The sequence below is a fragment of the Oculina patagonica genome, chromosome 1, assembly GCF_052425735.1.
Source record: "Oculina patagonica isolate OP01 chromosome 1, crgOcupat, whole genome shotgun sequence".
Taxonomy (NCBI): domain Eukaryota; kingdom Metazoa; phylum Cnidaria; class Anthozoa; order Scleractinia; family Oculinidae; genus Oculina; species Oculina patagonica.
In genome coordinates, this window is record NC_135758.1 from 32509874 (window position 1) to 32523942 (window position 14069).

General features: G+C 38.5%; 1 protein-coding gene across 1 annotated transcript in view; it reads left to right on the forward strand.

The window, feature by feature from the left end:
- Positions 1 to 14069, forward strand: part of LOC144664793 (uncharacterized) — a 35205-nt gene that overhangs the window by 8322 nt on the left and 12814 nt on the right. Inside the window, 33 exon segments of the mRNA XM_078526013.1 lie at positions 59 to 124; positions 372 to 470; positions 1011 to 1052; positions 1474 to 1554; positions 1996 to 2025; positions 2796 to 2888; positions 3293 to 3385; positions 3569 to 3685; positions 3863 to 3937; positions 4364 to 4459; positions 4957 to 5010; positions 5459 to 5533; positions 6075 to 6212; positions 6616 to 6699; positions 6782 to 6877; positions 7382 to 7426; positions 7518 to 7595; positions 7718 to 7813; positions 8224 to 8319; positions 8445 to 8540; positions 8677 to 8727; positions 9233 to 9277; positions 9377 to 9431; positions 9765 to 9832; positions 10409 to 10476; positions 10584 to 10635; positions 10883 to 10915; positions 11174 to 11221; positions 11417 to 11524; positions 11951 to 12034; positions 12361 to 12462; positions 12545 to 12670; positions 13403 to 13545. Coding sequence (XP_078382139.1) covers positions 59 to 124; positions 372 to 470; positions 1011 to 1052; positions 1474 to 1554; positions 1996 to 2025; positions 2796 to 2888; positions 3293 to 3385; positions 3569 to 3685; positions 3863 to 3937; positions 4364 to 4459; positions 4957 to 5010; positions 5459 to 5533; positions 6075 to 6212; positions 6616 to 6699; positions 6782 to 6877; positions 7382 to 7426; positions 7518 to 7595; positions 7718 to 7813; positions 8224 to 8319; positions 8445 to 8540; positions 8677 to 8727; positions 9233 to 9277; positions 9377 to 9431; positions 9765 to 9832; positions 10409 to 10476; positions 10584 to 10635; positions 10883 to 10915; positions 11174 to 11221; positions 11417 to 11524; positions 11951 to 12034; positions 12361 to 12462; positions 12545 to 12670; positions 13403 to 13545 — 2633 coding nt within the window.

Below are 14069 nucleotides of genomic sequence, written 5' to 3' on the forward strand. Positions count from 1 at the left end.
TATTTTGGTATTTATTCCCATAATCTGTTTTTAATTAATTAAGCTTTTTAAATCCCAGGATTTGAAAGACAGTCTGGACAGTCTGAAGGACATGCTGAGCCAACAAGAACAAAACATTCCCAAGGTACAATGTATGATTTAGACTGCTCATGGCCAAGGCTTTTTAATTACCATCTGTACAGCCCTGTCACTCTATTGAAAGCACTTCCATGCAGCAATGTGACCAGGATAATGAATGGCCTTTTTTGGATTGACTCTGCAGACATTAGCTCCTCCTTTAGATTTAACACTGAACATGAAAATTGTTTAACTGTAAATATTAAAGCTTTTAATGTTCATTATTCTCAACATTGCATATTTCTTTCCAACAGAATACAGCACTGGAAATTAATGAAAGAAATATTCAGGAATGCGAAAGAAGAATCAAACAACTGACCGAAGAACTCGAAACCAGAAACCATAAATTAGAGGTATGACTGGAGTTATTTGATGTATGCCGAGTGATTTGAGCTGGAAGCACAAACCCTTGAAGATCCATCTCTTTTTATCTCATGGGTGATCAAGATGTAACTTCTGCAAATATTATAAATGCAATGTCTTGTTGACAGATATTGAGAAAAAGGAAAATCATAAAAACTAAGTTCTTCCAACAGTAGTCAAACCAGTGATCTTCCAGATATTATTGTGATATACAGTCATGTTTTTGAATTTTACTTGAAAGAAGTTATAGCAATCAGCAAGGGAAAATAACAGTTTGTCAGCTTCTTATCTCCTGTACCATACATCAATAATAAAGATTGTTATATTAATAATAGCCTGGGTGGCCGGCATTCAAAGGGAAAGGAGAAGGGGACTTTGAGCAAGAAGCATGAACTCCCCTTCTCCATTCCCTTAGAACGCCGGCCACGCAGGCTTTAAATTCTAAAACTTTTCAGCACAATTCCATTGGTGTTTGTACATATTGAATAATGATTATATAATAATAATTATTTGCATCTTGTTATTTTAAGGAATTAAAGGAGAAAGCCAAAAAGGCTGAGAGAACAAGCAGGGTAAGAGATGCTGTAAAGTGTCATAGTTTTGCTGAACAACCATTTGGTAGCAAGGCAGTTTTATAACCCTCCTCTCCTTTTCTTTTTGTATTAATTTGGGAATGCAGCCTGGGAGTTATATACACAACTTGCCCTGAGATCAGTGGATTGAGAATTTGAGTGCAGTTAGAGTTCATGCGTTGTTTTCTAAGACACTTACATGTAACCCCCACATTGACTCTTTTCACACAGAAGTGTAAAATGGGCACTGGGGAGATGTTAAGGGAAAACTTAAAAAAATACTGAAGTCTAACCTGCGATGGACTAACGTTCTAACAAGAAGGATAACAAGAAGGAGCAGTTTTAATCTAAGTCACTGCAGGCTGTGATCACCTGACCCATGTGCACACTTAACCTTTGCCTTACTTTTCAATCCATTAAGGAATTAAGAAATCAGCTACATGATAAAGAAAGAGAACAGCAATTAAATTCCAGAAATTCAACTGATAACTCACTTTCACAGGTTTGTATTAACAGAAGTAGTGCACATTTTGACATGATAAAAATTATTGGCAAGAACATGTATTTATTTTTTGAACTAATCAATTTGAAAAAAAGGAATCGAACAAAATTCATGTCAAAATATTGGTTGGGAGAATGGATTATCCAAAATAGACATGTTTGTATGAAATGGGATTTTCAACCCTCTTGTAAGTTTTTTTATGCTTTTCTTGCAAATACACTCCATGTTACTTTTAAAGGTGTGGGTTTATCCTTTCATGGAAAAATGTCAATCCATTTTTATTTCTAAAGATACTTATGTGACCGCTTATGATTGTAACTAGTGTCATTTAGGACTGTTGGACTGCAGTCAGCAGGCTGTTTAAAATAACTGACGTTTTGCTCCTATACAGCACTTTTGATTATTAATTTAACCAACTTTAAGTTATTGTTTGTCACACAGAGTCACAAGGATTGTTCCAGAGACAGTGAGGTGAGAAAAAGAAAAGTGCAGTTGTAAAATGATTTGTACTAGCCTAGTCCTGTCAATTTCTATAGAACGTTTCTGCTTAAATAATTAAGTGGCTCTGCTTTAGCAAGCGTTGGTACATATTTAGTTTTCCTCAATACTTAAAGGGACTGTGTTATGGTTGAGTTAAGTTTATATTTTTAGGTTTTGCCAAATCCTTGCTCTAAAACTTAATGTGTGCAAAGATATTACTCCACTGGATCCAATCGACAAAACCACAGCTTCATTTCAACCAAAAGTGTCTCCCAGGCCGGCGTAACGAGACCAACTGTGAAAACTGTGCAGCCCAACAATATTTCAAAAACCCATATTGCAATCCGTTTTAATCTCCGTCACTTTTGGCCATTCGTTCCTTCTTTTGTATTTGCTGTGTTATTGAAATGTTCTTTTATTGTTTTAATAGGTTTTTTTCTAATTTCACCGAATGGTCATGGTCATTTACGATGCCTAAATTTGGCTAAAATCCGTGCCACAGTCCCTTTCACAAAAAAACTGGTTTTCATAAGCAACACAAGTGCAGTATTAAAGTTACTGAAGATAGCAGCAACAAAACAATGAGAACAATGTGTTGTTGTTCTCATGCCTATGTACGTTGCGGTTTCAAAAGTGAGAACGCAAATGGTGATTGCAAGCGGCAGTCTGCATAGCTACGATGCACTTAACTGTTAAACGCCTTGTCCACTGCAAGATTGAGCCTTATTTTGCTGTTGGTATTTCTGTTGATTATTTTTTAGCTACAACAGCTTCACACTAAAGTTCAAGACTTGAATCAGAGTCTGACGGCAACAAGAGAAGCAGCACATACTGCTAAGAGGAAATGGTACCAGGTGTGGTGGACTTAACTTCTAATATTCATGTCCAGAAAATTAAAACCAATGAATCGACTACTGCAACATTACGTTAATAGTCAAATAGTGTAAATGCACAGACTAACTCATTATTAGTTTATTTGAGTGCAGAGTCCTTCGCGAATGTCTTACTTGAAACCAACTGAACATTGTGCAGGGAAACATCTTTCTCAACCTCATGTTCTTTATGAAGGCTTCTGTTTACCCTTTAGTTTTCCCCCCTTCAACCTCCCCTCGACAACTTTGAAGCTTTTATATCTTCCCTCTACACATGCTTTGTTTACTGAACAAGTTTTCTACTTATCTCTCTGAAATCAAGGGAAGACGTTAAAGTGCTTCTTATGAGTTATCATTTTTATCACTCTTTTGAATTAATATTTTAGGCTTTTGAGGAGCATTCTGAAGTTCTTAAAGCCAGAGATGCCATGATAGCCGCTTTACAAAGTTCTTTGAGTGCCAAGGACATAGAGTTGGAGGTAAAGTGCATTTGTCTCAGTCTTCTGTTTTCTGTTTTTTTTTTTTTCTCGGAGCAAAGGAGTATCTACAGCTGCACATGGCGCATTTGATCTATATTAGAACGATTGCATGATTACTTATTGCCTTCTCCTTCCCTTGAAGGTTTGTGTCCTACCACTTCAATTATGTATGTTTGGTTTTAGAAACTTATCCAGTCCATGTCAGCCAAGGAGGTTGAGTTACAGAGATTAAACAATGGCAAACTGCTGCTGGAGCGACGTTTGGACGAGGTGTTGAAACAAAAAGAGCGCGAGCAAGCTGTAAGTCGATGTTTAAAAAAACGACTGGTTGTATGACTTTTTTGTGTGGATCTTTCGCATTTATTTGAAGTTAAGCTAAGTTAGCTCAAGAATCGTCTCATCGGGGATCATAGTGAAACTATAAATCTTAATGTTAATTAAGTATTGCATTTTTTGTATTCGTTTTTGTTCATGCAGGAGCTTATGGCAAAGCACAAAGCTCTTTCGCAAGAACACTACTCTAAGATGGATGCATTAGAAGAAGCTTATCAGGTAAACACAACTTGCCAGGAAATATATTTTTTTTTTATAACCATCGTCAATTCTGAAACAAAAATAAAAAATCCAGCAAACACAGAACCAAAATAAACACGCATTGGTTTTCAAATGACTGTTCTGGCCAATCACAACAACGTAGATAAGACGATGAGCCAATAAGAATTCAAAGAAAAATTGTACAAACAGAGCTAAGCGCGGGAAAACGTGCGGTAGCCAAGTCACGAGGTTTGCTCCTGATTGGTTAGTGAAACAGTATGTTTGCTCTAATTGGTTAATGCATGTTGTATGAGTTTTCTTTTGACCAATCATAGTGCTTAGGAAACGCAAAGCCAAGAGAAACAAGTGATTACTTTCGACAGTCACTTGAACAACACCGTTCCATGGAAAATCCCTTTATTTTTTTCTGTTATCGGTTCACAGCAAGTATCAGCAGGAGCTCAAGAACAACTAGAGACCAAGGACAGACTTATCCAGAAACTAGCGGCGAACAATAAAGACAAGGACAACTTGATTGCGGTAAAGCGACAACCTTATTTCCCTGTTTAATTTTGTCAAGAAATATGCGTAGAGAATGAAAGTATAATCCACGCTAACGATATCACATCACAGTATTTCGTGTAGTGTGATCGTCAATCAAAGCGACATCGTTAAAGACGAGATATTATGTCGACAAGTAACTTATGTTCAAATGTTTGGCTCACAACATCAACCTTGTAACACTGAGTAGCACAACAGATTATTTCCAATTCCGTAACGAACTGATGCACATGCATCGTGTTCGATTTGACACTTTAGATCGGGTGCATCCTGTCGCTGTCTGTTTTCACTTTACTCTGACAGCGGCTTTCCCCACTCTTGTACAAAACTGGGTATTGGTGATTGGCTGTCGCTGTAGTTGTGCATCAGCCTCTTGAGCTTCTAGGTTCCTTCACTATACTTAGAAAATAGCACGTTGCTGGTTCCTGGCTTGAGGTATGAGGAGTTTTAATTAGTTCTCGATCATTTGTCACCAGGACTTTCTGGAGGCCTTGAATCGGAGTGATATTAATGATGATTCAGGGGTTAAGGTAAGTAACAGAAGAAGTAGCTTTGATCGTGTGAGTGTGGTTTTCCTTAACCTGATAAATATAGAAATTAACCTTTCTGTCGCCTGTTAATGCTAGTACTGGATTTGAAATGGTCATTTGTTGTGTGAGCGTGAGCTCGCAATTTCATATGGTATAAACAACAATTGTGCACGTACCGAAATCATTGGGCTCTTCTTGTGAATGACTCAATACGAAGGAGCTAGTCGCAAAGGATTTATTAGCCAGCGTAGCTTGGCGTTCCAGTCAGTCCCGGTCAGGGAGAGCTAGAAATCGCACGCGCGACAAAGCGACGGCGGGAGAGAAGCCTTCCGCCGTAGCTTTGCTCGCGCGCGCGATTTCTCGCTCTCCCTGACTGACTAGAACGCCAAGCTACGCTGGCTAAGGATTTCTTACTTATCATGTTCCGCACATTATTGAACCTTTTCAGAGCCCGACAGATAACCAGGACAACCTTTTGAAAAAATTAACAAACTACATGAAAGAAAAAGATCGTGCACTTCAGGTTGGTTACCTACTGAAGGGTTTAATTATTGTTGTTGCTTTCATGAGTATTCTTTCAAATTTATCAATGACTAAAACGATAAATTTATACCTGTAGAATGTAGATAAGTTTAGAATTCATTAAAGAATATCAACCACTGTTTCTACCGTGATCCCTTTGTCAGAGTAAAAAAAAAATACCCGGCGATTTGGGTTTTTTTCTCTAGTAGTTTTAATTAAAATGTCAGTTGTTGTCATGTTTTTCGGAGTTCAATTTTCTTTTGAACTACAAGTTGCTTTCTGTCACAGCAGGACAGGACGGTCCCGTCCCCTTCCCTGATCTATTTGGTTGTTTCGAACATATTGGAGTGTTTTAGAGTATGATTCAGCTGTAAATTCATTTTTGTCTTTATCGAAGAATATAAATATTCAGCCAGAACGACTCCTTGTGCTAACTTGTGGTAGACCGCCTAATCCCCCCCAGAAAAAAACCTTGACGTTCATAATCGGGATCAGTTAATCCACTATCCACAATAATCGTATTTGTGTGTCTACGTTCAAAGGTTGCAGCTGAAGAAAAGATACGAGCTTTGCAAGGAAAGGAAGCAGAACTTCAGCAGTTGAGACAGTCCCTAAGAGAGCGGGACAGACTGATAGAGAAAATTAACTCAGCCGTCCTTGAATCCGAAGAAAAGAATAAAGTAAGACTTTACATTTGTTATTGTAAGAATAAGAAAAGGTCCCTCTAATGAGAGAACTTTTTTTCAGCAAGAAATGCTGGAACTGTTTTGTTTTGAAGACAAACGTATCCCTGAAACATAACTTAGATACGTAAATTTCCATTCCTGATCTGCAAAGAATTTAATTGTGATGATTCCTTTGAATCGTTTCTGTCGTAACCGTCCATGTTGCTCCCCTTAGGTTTATTGTCGACTCTTATCATGTTGTTCTGCTTTGATAATGAAATTCTATTTTGTTGAAGTGTCCTTTATGGGAATATAATTTTAAACTGGTTTGCAACAGTTACTCCAAATCACGGCTGGTGAAAGGTCAAATGTAGAATCTGCCTTCAGTGCAAATAATCTCAAATATTCCTTTTTGTAGCTTTTAGAAAGAACGAGCAAGGAGAAGCATGACGCTTTACAGAAAAAATCAGCCTCTCTGGGGGATCAGCTGAAGCGACAAAAGGTAAACGAGCACAAAGTGTAATCGAGGATTTTTTGAAAATGGCAAATGTCCCCCAGTTTATTTATTTTTTCGTGCATTACAGGGAGAACTGGAAACAAAAGAAACTGGTTTACAGGAGAAAGAGGTTGTGATTCAAAAATTGAAAAACAATTTAGGCCACAGGGAGGAGGAATTGAAGGTCAGTAATATTTCTAATTTATTAAATGTTTTGAAGTCAAAACACCAGGAATAAAGAATAAACGATTTGAAGTCTGTTCTTACGGTCTGGGTCTAGCTTCCAATCAGCCCTCAGCACGCATTGCGCGCATATGCGATTTGAATGCTAGTTCCAGTCGAGCCATGGAATGTAAAATAGAGAGATTAAGCATGACGTTATGCGGCAAACGCGAGCTTGCCTTTCATTTTGTTACCTTTTTATCTTTCATAAAAATAGGGAAAAAATCCCACATTCACGACAAACATAAAACTACTCATTTATGTGTACAAACGGCAGACGGCAGAAGTTGAATTTTTGCCGTTCGCGGGAAAAATAAACGCCATGCTTATTAAATCTCTCTAATAATGTAATTTTATTGTCTGTCGTTATTTCTTTACGTCTATTTGTTTCCGGGAAACACGTTACACTTTGGTTTTCTAGCATTTTGCTTCACGCCTTTTTGACTATTTGTCTTTTTCATTGCAGGAATTAAAGGACTTCGTGAAAAACGCTCTAAGCAGTCCGATAGAGGTACAGTTTTTTTTTTCGAAACAAGCTTGCATCTGGATATTTAAGGCATCTTACTGATTTTCTCTTTTTTTTTCTTTTATTATATTTGAAGGATGAAGGGTTAACTGATGAAGCAAAAAAAGCACAGGAGATATCAGAAATGCTCAAGGAAAAAGAAAAACTTTTGGAGGTGAAATACAAAATAAAATATAGCTGGTTTACCTGGACCCTTTTTGCCACGCAAACCTAAACTTGAGATCGTCCAAGAACCTTGATTTTATTTTGCTAACGTTTTATTCGTTTATTTCGCAGGACATGTTCCAGGAACGCGCTAGAATGTCATCTTCTAATGAAGCTAACACTCAGAGACTCATGTCAGCTCTCAGAGACAAAGAGACTGCATTGAAGGTCAGAGCTCAAGAAACAACATACAACACATTACTAGAGCGGTTTTCAATTGAGTGTCGTAAAACCAAAACCAACGACAAACAATCACAAAGGACACAGACAATCTAATGGACCAATTAAAACTCGAAGCAAATACATGTAGCCGGCACGAAAAGCGGGAAAATATGTGCGAGCGAGTCACGGTCGGTTGTAGTTATTATGCGAGAAAGTGGCGCAGGTTTCTTTTAAGTAATCACAAAGCGTATTAACGCAAACCCAAATAAAATAAATGTTATGCGAATTTTACCATGAAATTATTGTTTCCGTGACGTCAAAAAGTAATCAAAATGGTTTCTTCAGACTTCTGAAGAAATTCGCCCTAGAGCGAGGAAAATCATATCGGTTAAAACGAGTTTTAATTTATTTTTCAGGAGGCTGCTGCTGACTTGACACGCGCACAAACTGAAAAGAACGCAACTATCCAGACATTACAACAATTACTGAACAACAAAGAGCATGAAGTTCAGGTAAAGCTCGTCTAGATCTCTCTATTGCCAACAAGATGTAGTGAGTTAAAAGCTTTATGAGTAAAGGAGCAGTAAATGCAAGGAGACAATACATTTCTCTTTTTCTCTCTGCCTTTTTTCTGCAGGCTCTGGAAAACAGCAAAGCTTGGGCTTCCCAAGAACATGACAAATTAGTCAACAAGCTAAAAATGGCCATACAAGACAAGGACAAGACCATTGGAGTAAGCAAATAAAAAAACTGCCTGTTCTGGTATCACTGCCATATTTTGTTATAATCATTGCAGTCAAATCTAAACTTAGTGGCCGAGCCCTTTAGTTATTAAAACTGTTGTTTTTGTTGTTGTTTTTCCTGCATAGGGATTAGTAGAAAGTGGACGAGAAAAGGACAAGATGTTGAAAGCATTTCAGGTATGTTCGTTATATTACTAAAGATCAGCTTAGACTACAAGCATGTCACTCATTATTCTCAGGGGCAGTCAAAAAGGACACGCGAATGCGCGGGAAAAAATTTCTTCGCGGACGTGGCGCGCGAGGGCGAGAATCTCTTTTCTCCCCTTGCGCGTCGCGTCTCTTCCTGTTAAGTGATCTTGACTAATGACCAGCCGTTGTCTGAGATCAGCTCGTGGGCTTGTTCTTGTCCAACTTTTAAACTGACCCATATAAAAATAACACCACCCAAACTCGTTTTTTGCCGTAGCTGTCGTGGCTGTTACGATTTAATCTTTTGTATCATCTACTTGTTCTCTTATCCGTGACATTCTTTCGTTCATTCGTTAGTAAGTTCATTCAGTTGTTCGTTCGTTCGTACGCTTTCGCTCGTTCCTTCGTCCGTTCGTTCGTTTTTCTGCTTTCCGTATCATTTCTTTTAGCCGGTTTGTCGATTAATTTATCCATGATTATCCTTTTTTTATAGGATTCCAGTAAAAGTCCACCAAAGGGCCCGAGTCCTGCCGAAGTGGTAAGATTCAGAAACCACAAAACTAGTCTACATTGTGGCGTAAATAATTCCCCTTACAACAAGTCTGTTAGCCTGACGTGTTTTTTTTTCCTTCTCAAGGCGGAACTTAGGCGCAATCTTGGTTTACTACAAGCTGAAGTACAAAAGAAAGACGGTATGTTGGTATTTTTTCCGACATCAAGGGTGCTTGTCATTTATCGTTTTTGAAAGCCTATGTCCCTTTAAGTATTATAGAGAATGTATCTTGAATTCGCTGCTTCCTCAGTCTCGCTCAAGAGCTCTTCAGCTCTTTGCCGGTAGGCCCTAGGAATCGACTTTGGCGACGAGAATGACATTGCTGTCGAAAAAAAAAGATGCGCTTGTTTTTTTTAATACTTTTTGAACTCGTATAAAGCACACGAGATTTTGTTATGTTGGAAAAAAAGCACTTGATTATCCCTTATTACTCAGCTGCAATATAATTTCACCTTTACTTTTTTTCCCTTAGAATCGTTAAAAAAGCTCGAGTCAGACTACAGAAACAACTTGAGGAAACTGCAGGGCGACGATCGAGAGGTACAATGTGAATGCTTTCAGTCATTGAGATTTTATGTGTTATTTTCCACTGGCTGAGTGAAACGAAATAAGTGGAAAATGTTTTTCTCACACACCGCTGGGACCTAGGAAAGAGTCACGTGACTTTTGGCGGGCAGTTGTTTTTGTTGCGTCTGCCATTGCTGACCTTTTCCCACCCACCCGCCCTAAGATTTTTAGTTTGTGCAGTATTTTTTGTTAGCTTTGCCATTTAGCTTTGCAATTTTTTCCTGTGATACAGGATGTACATTTATGGTTTTGTTGAGTTTGTAATAAAGGTCAGGTGGCGGTCGGCCTGGCATGGCTACCAGTGGTGTGTGAGAAGCTTCTTTTTATGTGTGGGTACCTCAGTCATGTTTAAACTAATGCATGAAAACACCAGTATATATCTGAGCCAATCAGAACATCAACAAATTGCCCAATTAACCAATCAGATCTAGGAGAACATTAAGGAAAGGAATCGGTGGCATAGGCGGGGAATTCACGTGGACTAATTTGTTCAATAGCTGTTTGGTTTACACTGTTCTCTAAATGTAAACGCGTGTGCTTCTATTTCAGAACAAGTTGAAATTTGAGAATCTTCAACACGAAATACAGACAAGAGATGCTTTTATAAAGCAAGCAAAGTACGTGTAATACTTGACATTGTTGTGTTCGGTTATTTAGCTCTCTCATTGACCAGGGCGTTGCTTGTTTTCGTGTTGAATGGTAGTGACACTGTTTCTTGATTTAGGGCTACAATTGAGAATCTTCGTTCAAGGTTACAAAGTATTCCCAATTTAGAGGTAAGACTCTTCTTCCTTTCAGTTTTTTTTTTAAACTGGATTTGGAATTGCTGTATGTTCTTGACCGGCTTTTAATTCCCCAAAGTGTGTGCGCCATGAAAAAGTGATGGCTAGAAAGCAGATAACATTTGTACATCTTTTCTTCAAGATTTTGGCATTTTGTTAACGTTTTACATCTTAAAATATACGAAATCTGTTTCAAGGTTGTGTGTATTTAAACCTGTCTTTTTAACTTTCTTTATTTCAGGAGCTTAAGCAAAAGTTTGCGGAGCAGTCACAGGTAATTGAACGCTTGATGTTTTCCCTATATGCTACGTCACGGTATTTTAGGTCATTCTGTTTATTTTTGTTAATTACGAGTTCTAAACTTCAAATTCGCAGAGCAACAGTCTTTAATTGGCAAAATCACGACCACATTATAAACTAGGATGGGGTTTGAGCATTAAAAATGAAATTTTAATGCAAAATGAGATAAACGTCAAAATAGTCTGGCAGATACGCGTTTGGAACGATGTATTTTTTCTCTTATCTATATCAGGCCCTGGCCGAAGCTCAGAAAGGCAAAGAACAAGCGCTTGTTAATTCGGTGAGTTTTGGTTGTTCAAATTTCTGTTGTAACAAAAATAAAACGAAAACTTGTGTTCTAAAGTTTATGGTGACAAGATCATTCAAAGGTAAGTTTTTTATCTACTGACATGGCAGTGTTGATGAAAATGAATGCACGTGAATTTTGTTTTCTCTAATTTTACCGGTGTTGATTTGTTCTGGTTATCTGATTCAGGCCGCTCTCAAGAAATCTAACTTGGAACTAGAAGCAGAACTAAAGGTGAAGCTGAACAACATTGAAATGCTGAATGAAGCTGCACAGATGAAGGACAAAATCATCAAGGTACAGTCACTGAGATAATGTATTCAAAATAAACTAAAAATTAGTATGTGGAGAGATAAATATTTCTTTCTAATAGCTCTGTGTCTGGTTATTTCCAAAAAAAAACTGTCAAAAAGGAAATGCAGAAAATGCTAGCTTAATTTCAGTGAAAAAATGGCCAACTCCATATAGACAGTACTTAAGTGAGTTATTTGGAAAATTTCGAAAGAATTACAGGCATTATGGGACTCTATACTGCCTTGCACTTCCATCTGTAGCCATTTCATTACCTATAGGTTCTTGTCATTTGTCGAGTACTGTTCTACCAAAGTCAAACCATTTTTGCTGGGTTTTGTGTTATCGTGGTGTTTCAGTTTAAGCGTATAAAATCATACTTAAAGTAACGGTAGTGTTTTTTTTTCTCTCATACTTCGTTGGTATTCGCAGGAGATGCAAGAAGATCAACAGAAGCAGCTGAAAGACATGAAAGAGAACATTGGTTACTATCAGAAGAAAGCTCAGGAACTGGAGGTACGATAAAAAAGGCTTCCTTTTCCATTTAATTGAAGCTAGATTTCGCTCGCTTGATTTATTACTCAAAATAGCTGATCAAGAAATTCATCTGGGGGAGTAGGGGGAGGAGTATGAAGCACACAACGACCCTTTTTAACCAACTAATCAAAACTGTTGTTGTTGGGGGAGAGGGGGGGGGGGGGGGGGGTAATTATGTAAAGTTTAAGTCCGCCCCAATTCTAAAGATCGGAAAAGCCGATTGGTCATCGTCAACGGTGATTTGAAGTATTGCTACACTCCCTGCCTGGAATTTTTGTATAAATCTTTAAAAATTGCATTTTTAGGCCTCGAATAATTTGCTACGGCAACAACTGATGGAGACTGAAGACCTGAAGAATTCACTTGAGCAACAAGTCGAGAGCTACAAGAGAAGGCTTAGTAATCAGGTAAAAAAGTTCAAGGCTGAAAGGAGTCAATTTTTATTATGTATTCAATCATTTATGTTAAAACTTGCTTTGTCGTTACCAGGCTTCCTATGGGGAAGAAGAAGTCAACCTTCTTCGACAAGAAGTGAACAATCTAAAGGCCAGGCTACAAAGGGCTGGGACACCACGCAGGGAGAGTCCTGGAGTGGGAGCTGGGGCCGAAGAACAGGTAACATTCATGAGCATTATGCTTAAATCTCATACGTTGGGCTGATAGAGCACGACCCCACAAGCTATGAAGCTTTTTTATTCCATCGTGTCTAAATAAAGGTTTTGATTGATTGATTGATTGATTGATTGATTGATTGATTGATTGATTGATTGATTGATTGATTGATTGATTGATTGATTGATTGGTAGAGCTAACAGCTGTCCGTAAGTGGGTTTCTTAGGCATAGCCAAACTTAGTTATAGTTGGATTGTGCGATGGGAGCTGACAATGACCTGTCTCTTGATTCCCCCCTGACTCGAGATAGAAAGCTTGTATAGTGCACCACCTCTGTCCTATTCTTCCGTCGTTGTTCCTTTTTATTCTAAAAGAGCCTCATACTTTTTCCAGTAAACCTCGTCGCCCACTGGTGTAATACAGTATTCTCTCTTTTGAACGGACACCGTCAGGACCCTCTCCAACTGTCCGTCTATGAGAGTCAGAGATGTCCGTCTTGTTGGGAGTTTGGTTACAGTATAAAAATTACTGAAAATGGCAGGAACGGAACCAACACCAGGTGTCCGTCTTATAGCGAGTTTGGTTACAGTAAAATTACTGAAAAACGGCAGGGACGGGACCAGCTTTAAGTTTCCGTCTTATACAGGTGTCCGTTCAGAGAGAGCTGTCTGTATACCGTTAGTTGTCTCAGTATACATTTTGACGTTGAACCTATCTTGCCTGTTCTCTCCTCAGAGACCTGATGTCCTTCAGTTACAGCAGTTGCTTGAAGCTCAGATCTCAGAGACAAGGCGACTTAACGACATCCTGGATACTGAGCATGCTCTGTACAACAACTTGGTGCATGTGGTACAGAATGCACAGCAAGGAGAGATCAGGTAAAGTTAACAACTGGCACTTATGGGAAAGGGTAGGGGAAGGGATCAACGGAGTCTGTTGAGAAGATTCAAAAATCTTTATTTCATCTCAGATCCCAAAGGTGTCGTTGTTTATACAATGGAGGTCAAAAAGATTTGGGACACTTGTGAAAAGGAGAGTTGATTAGTGAAAGAGATACTTCAAGAATTGTAATAGTGGAATCTGTACACGCCCAAGTCCCCAATAGTCCATTTTACAGTTGCCTGCCAAGTGACCTGGCCTTTGAATGGTAGTGAGGCTGGAGGTGACCTTGCATTGATACAAACCTCTTTGCTTTATTATGTAAATGCAAACTTGTTAGCATCAGAACAACGTGATTAACACAACAAAAACAGAGAGGTCTGTATCAAAACAAGATCACCTTCAGCCTCACTTCCATTCAGAGGCCAGGTCACTGAGCAGACAACTGTAAAATGGCCTATTCCCCTTTCCCAAGCCCCCCTCCCCAAGCAATGTTGACAAGCATATATGTCGTGATCTTGGT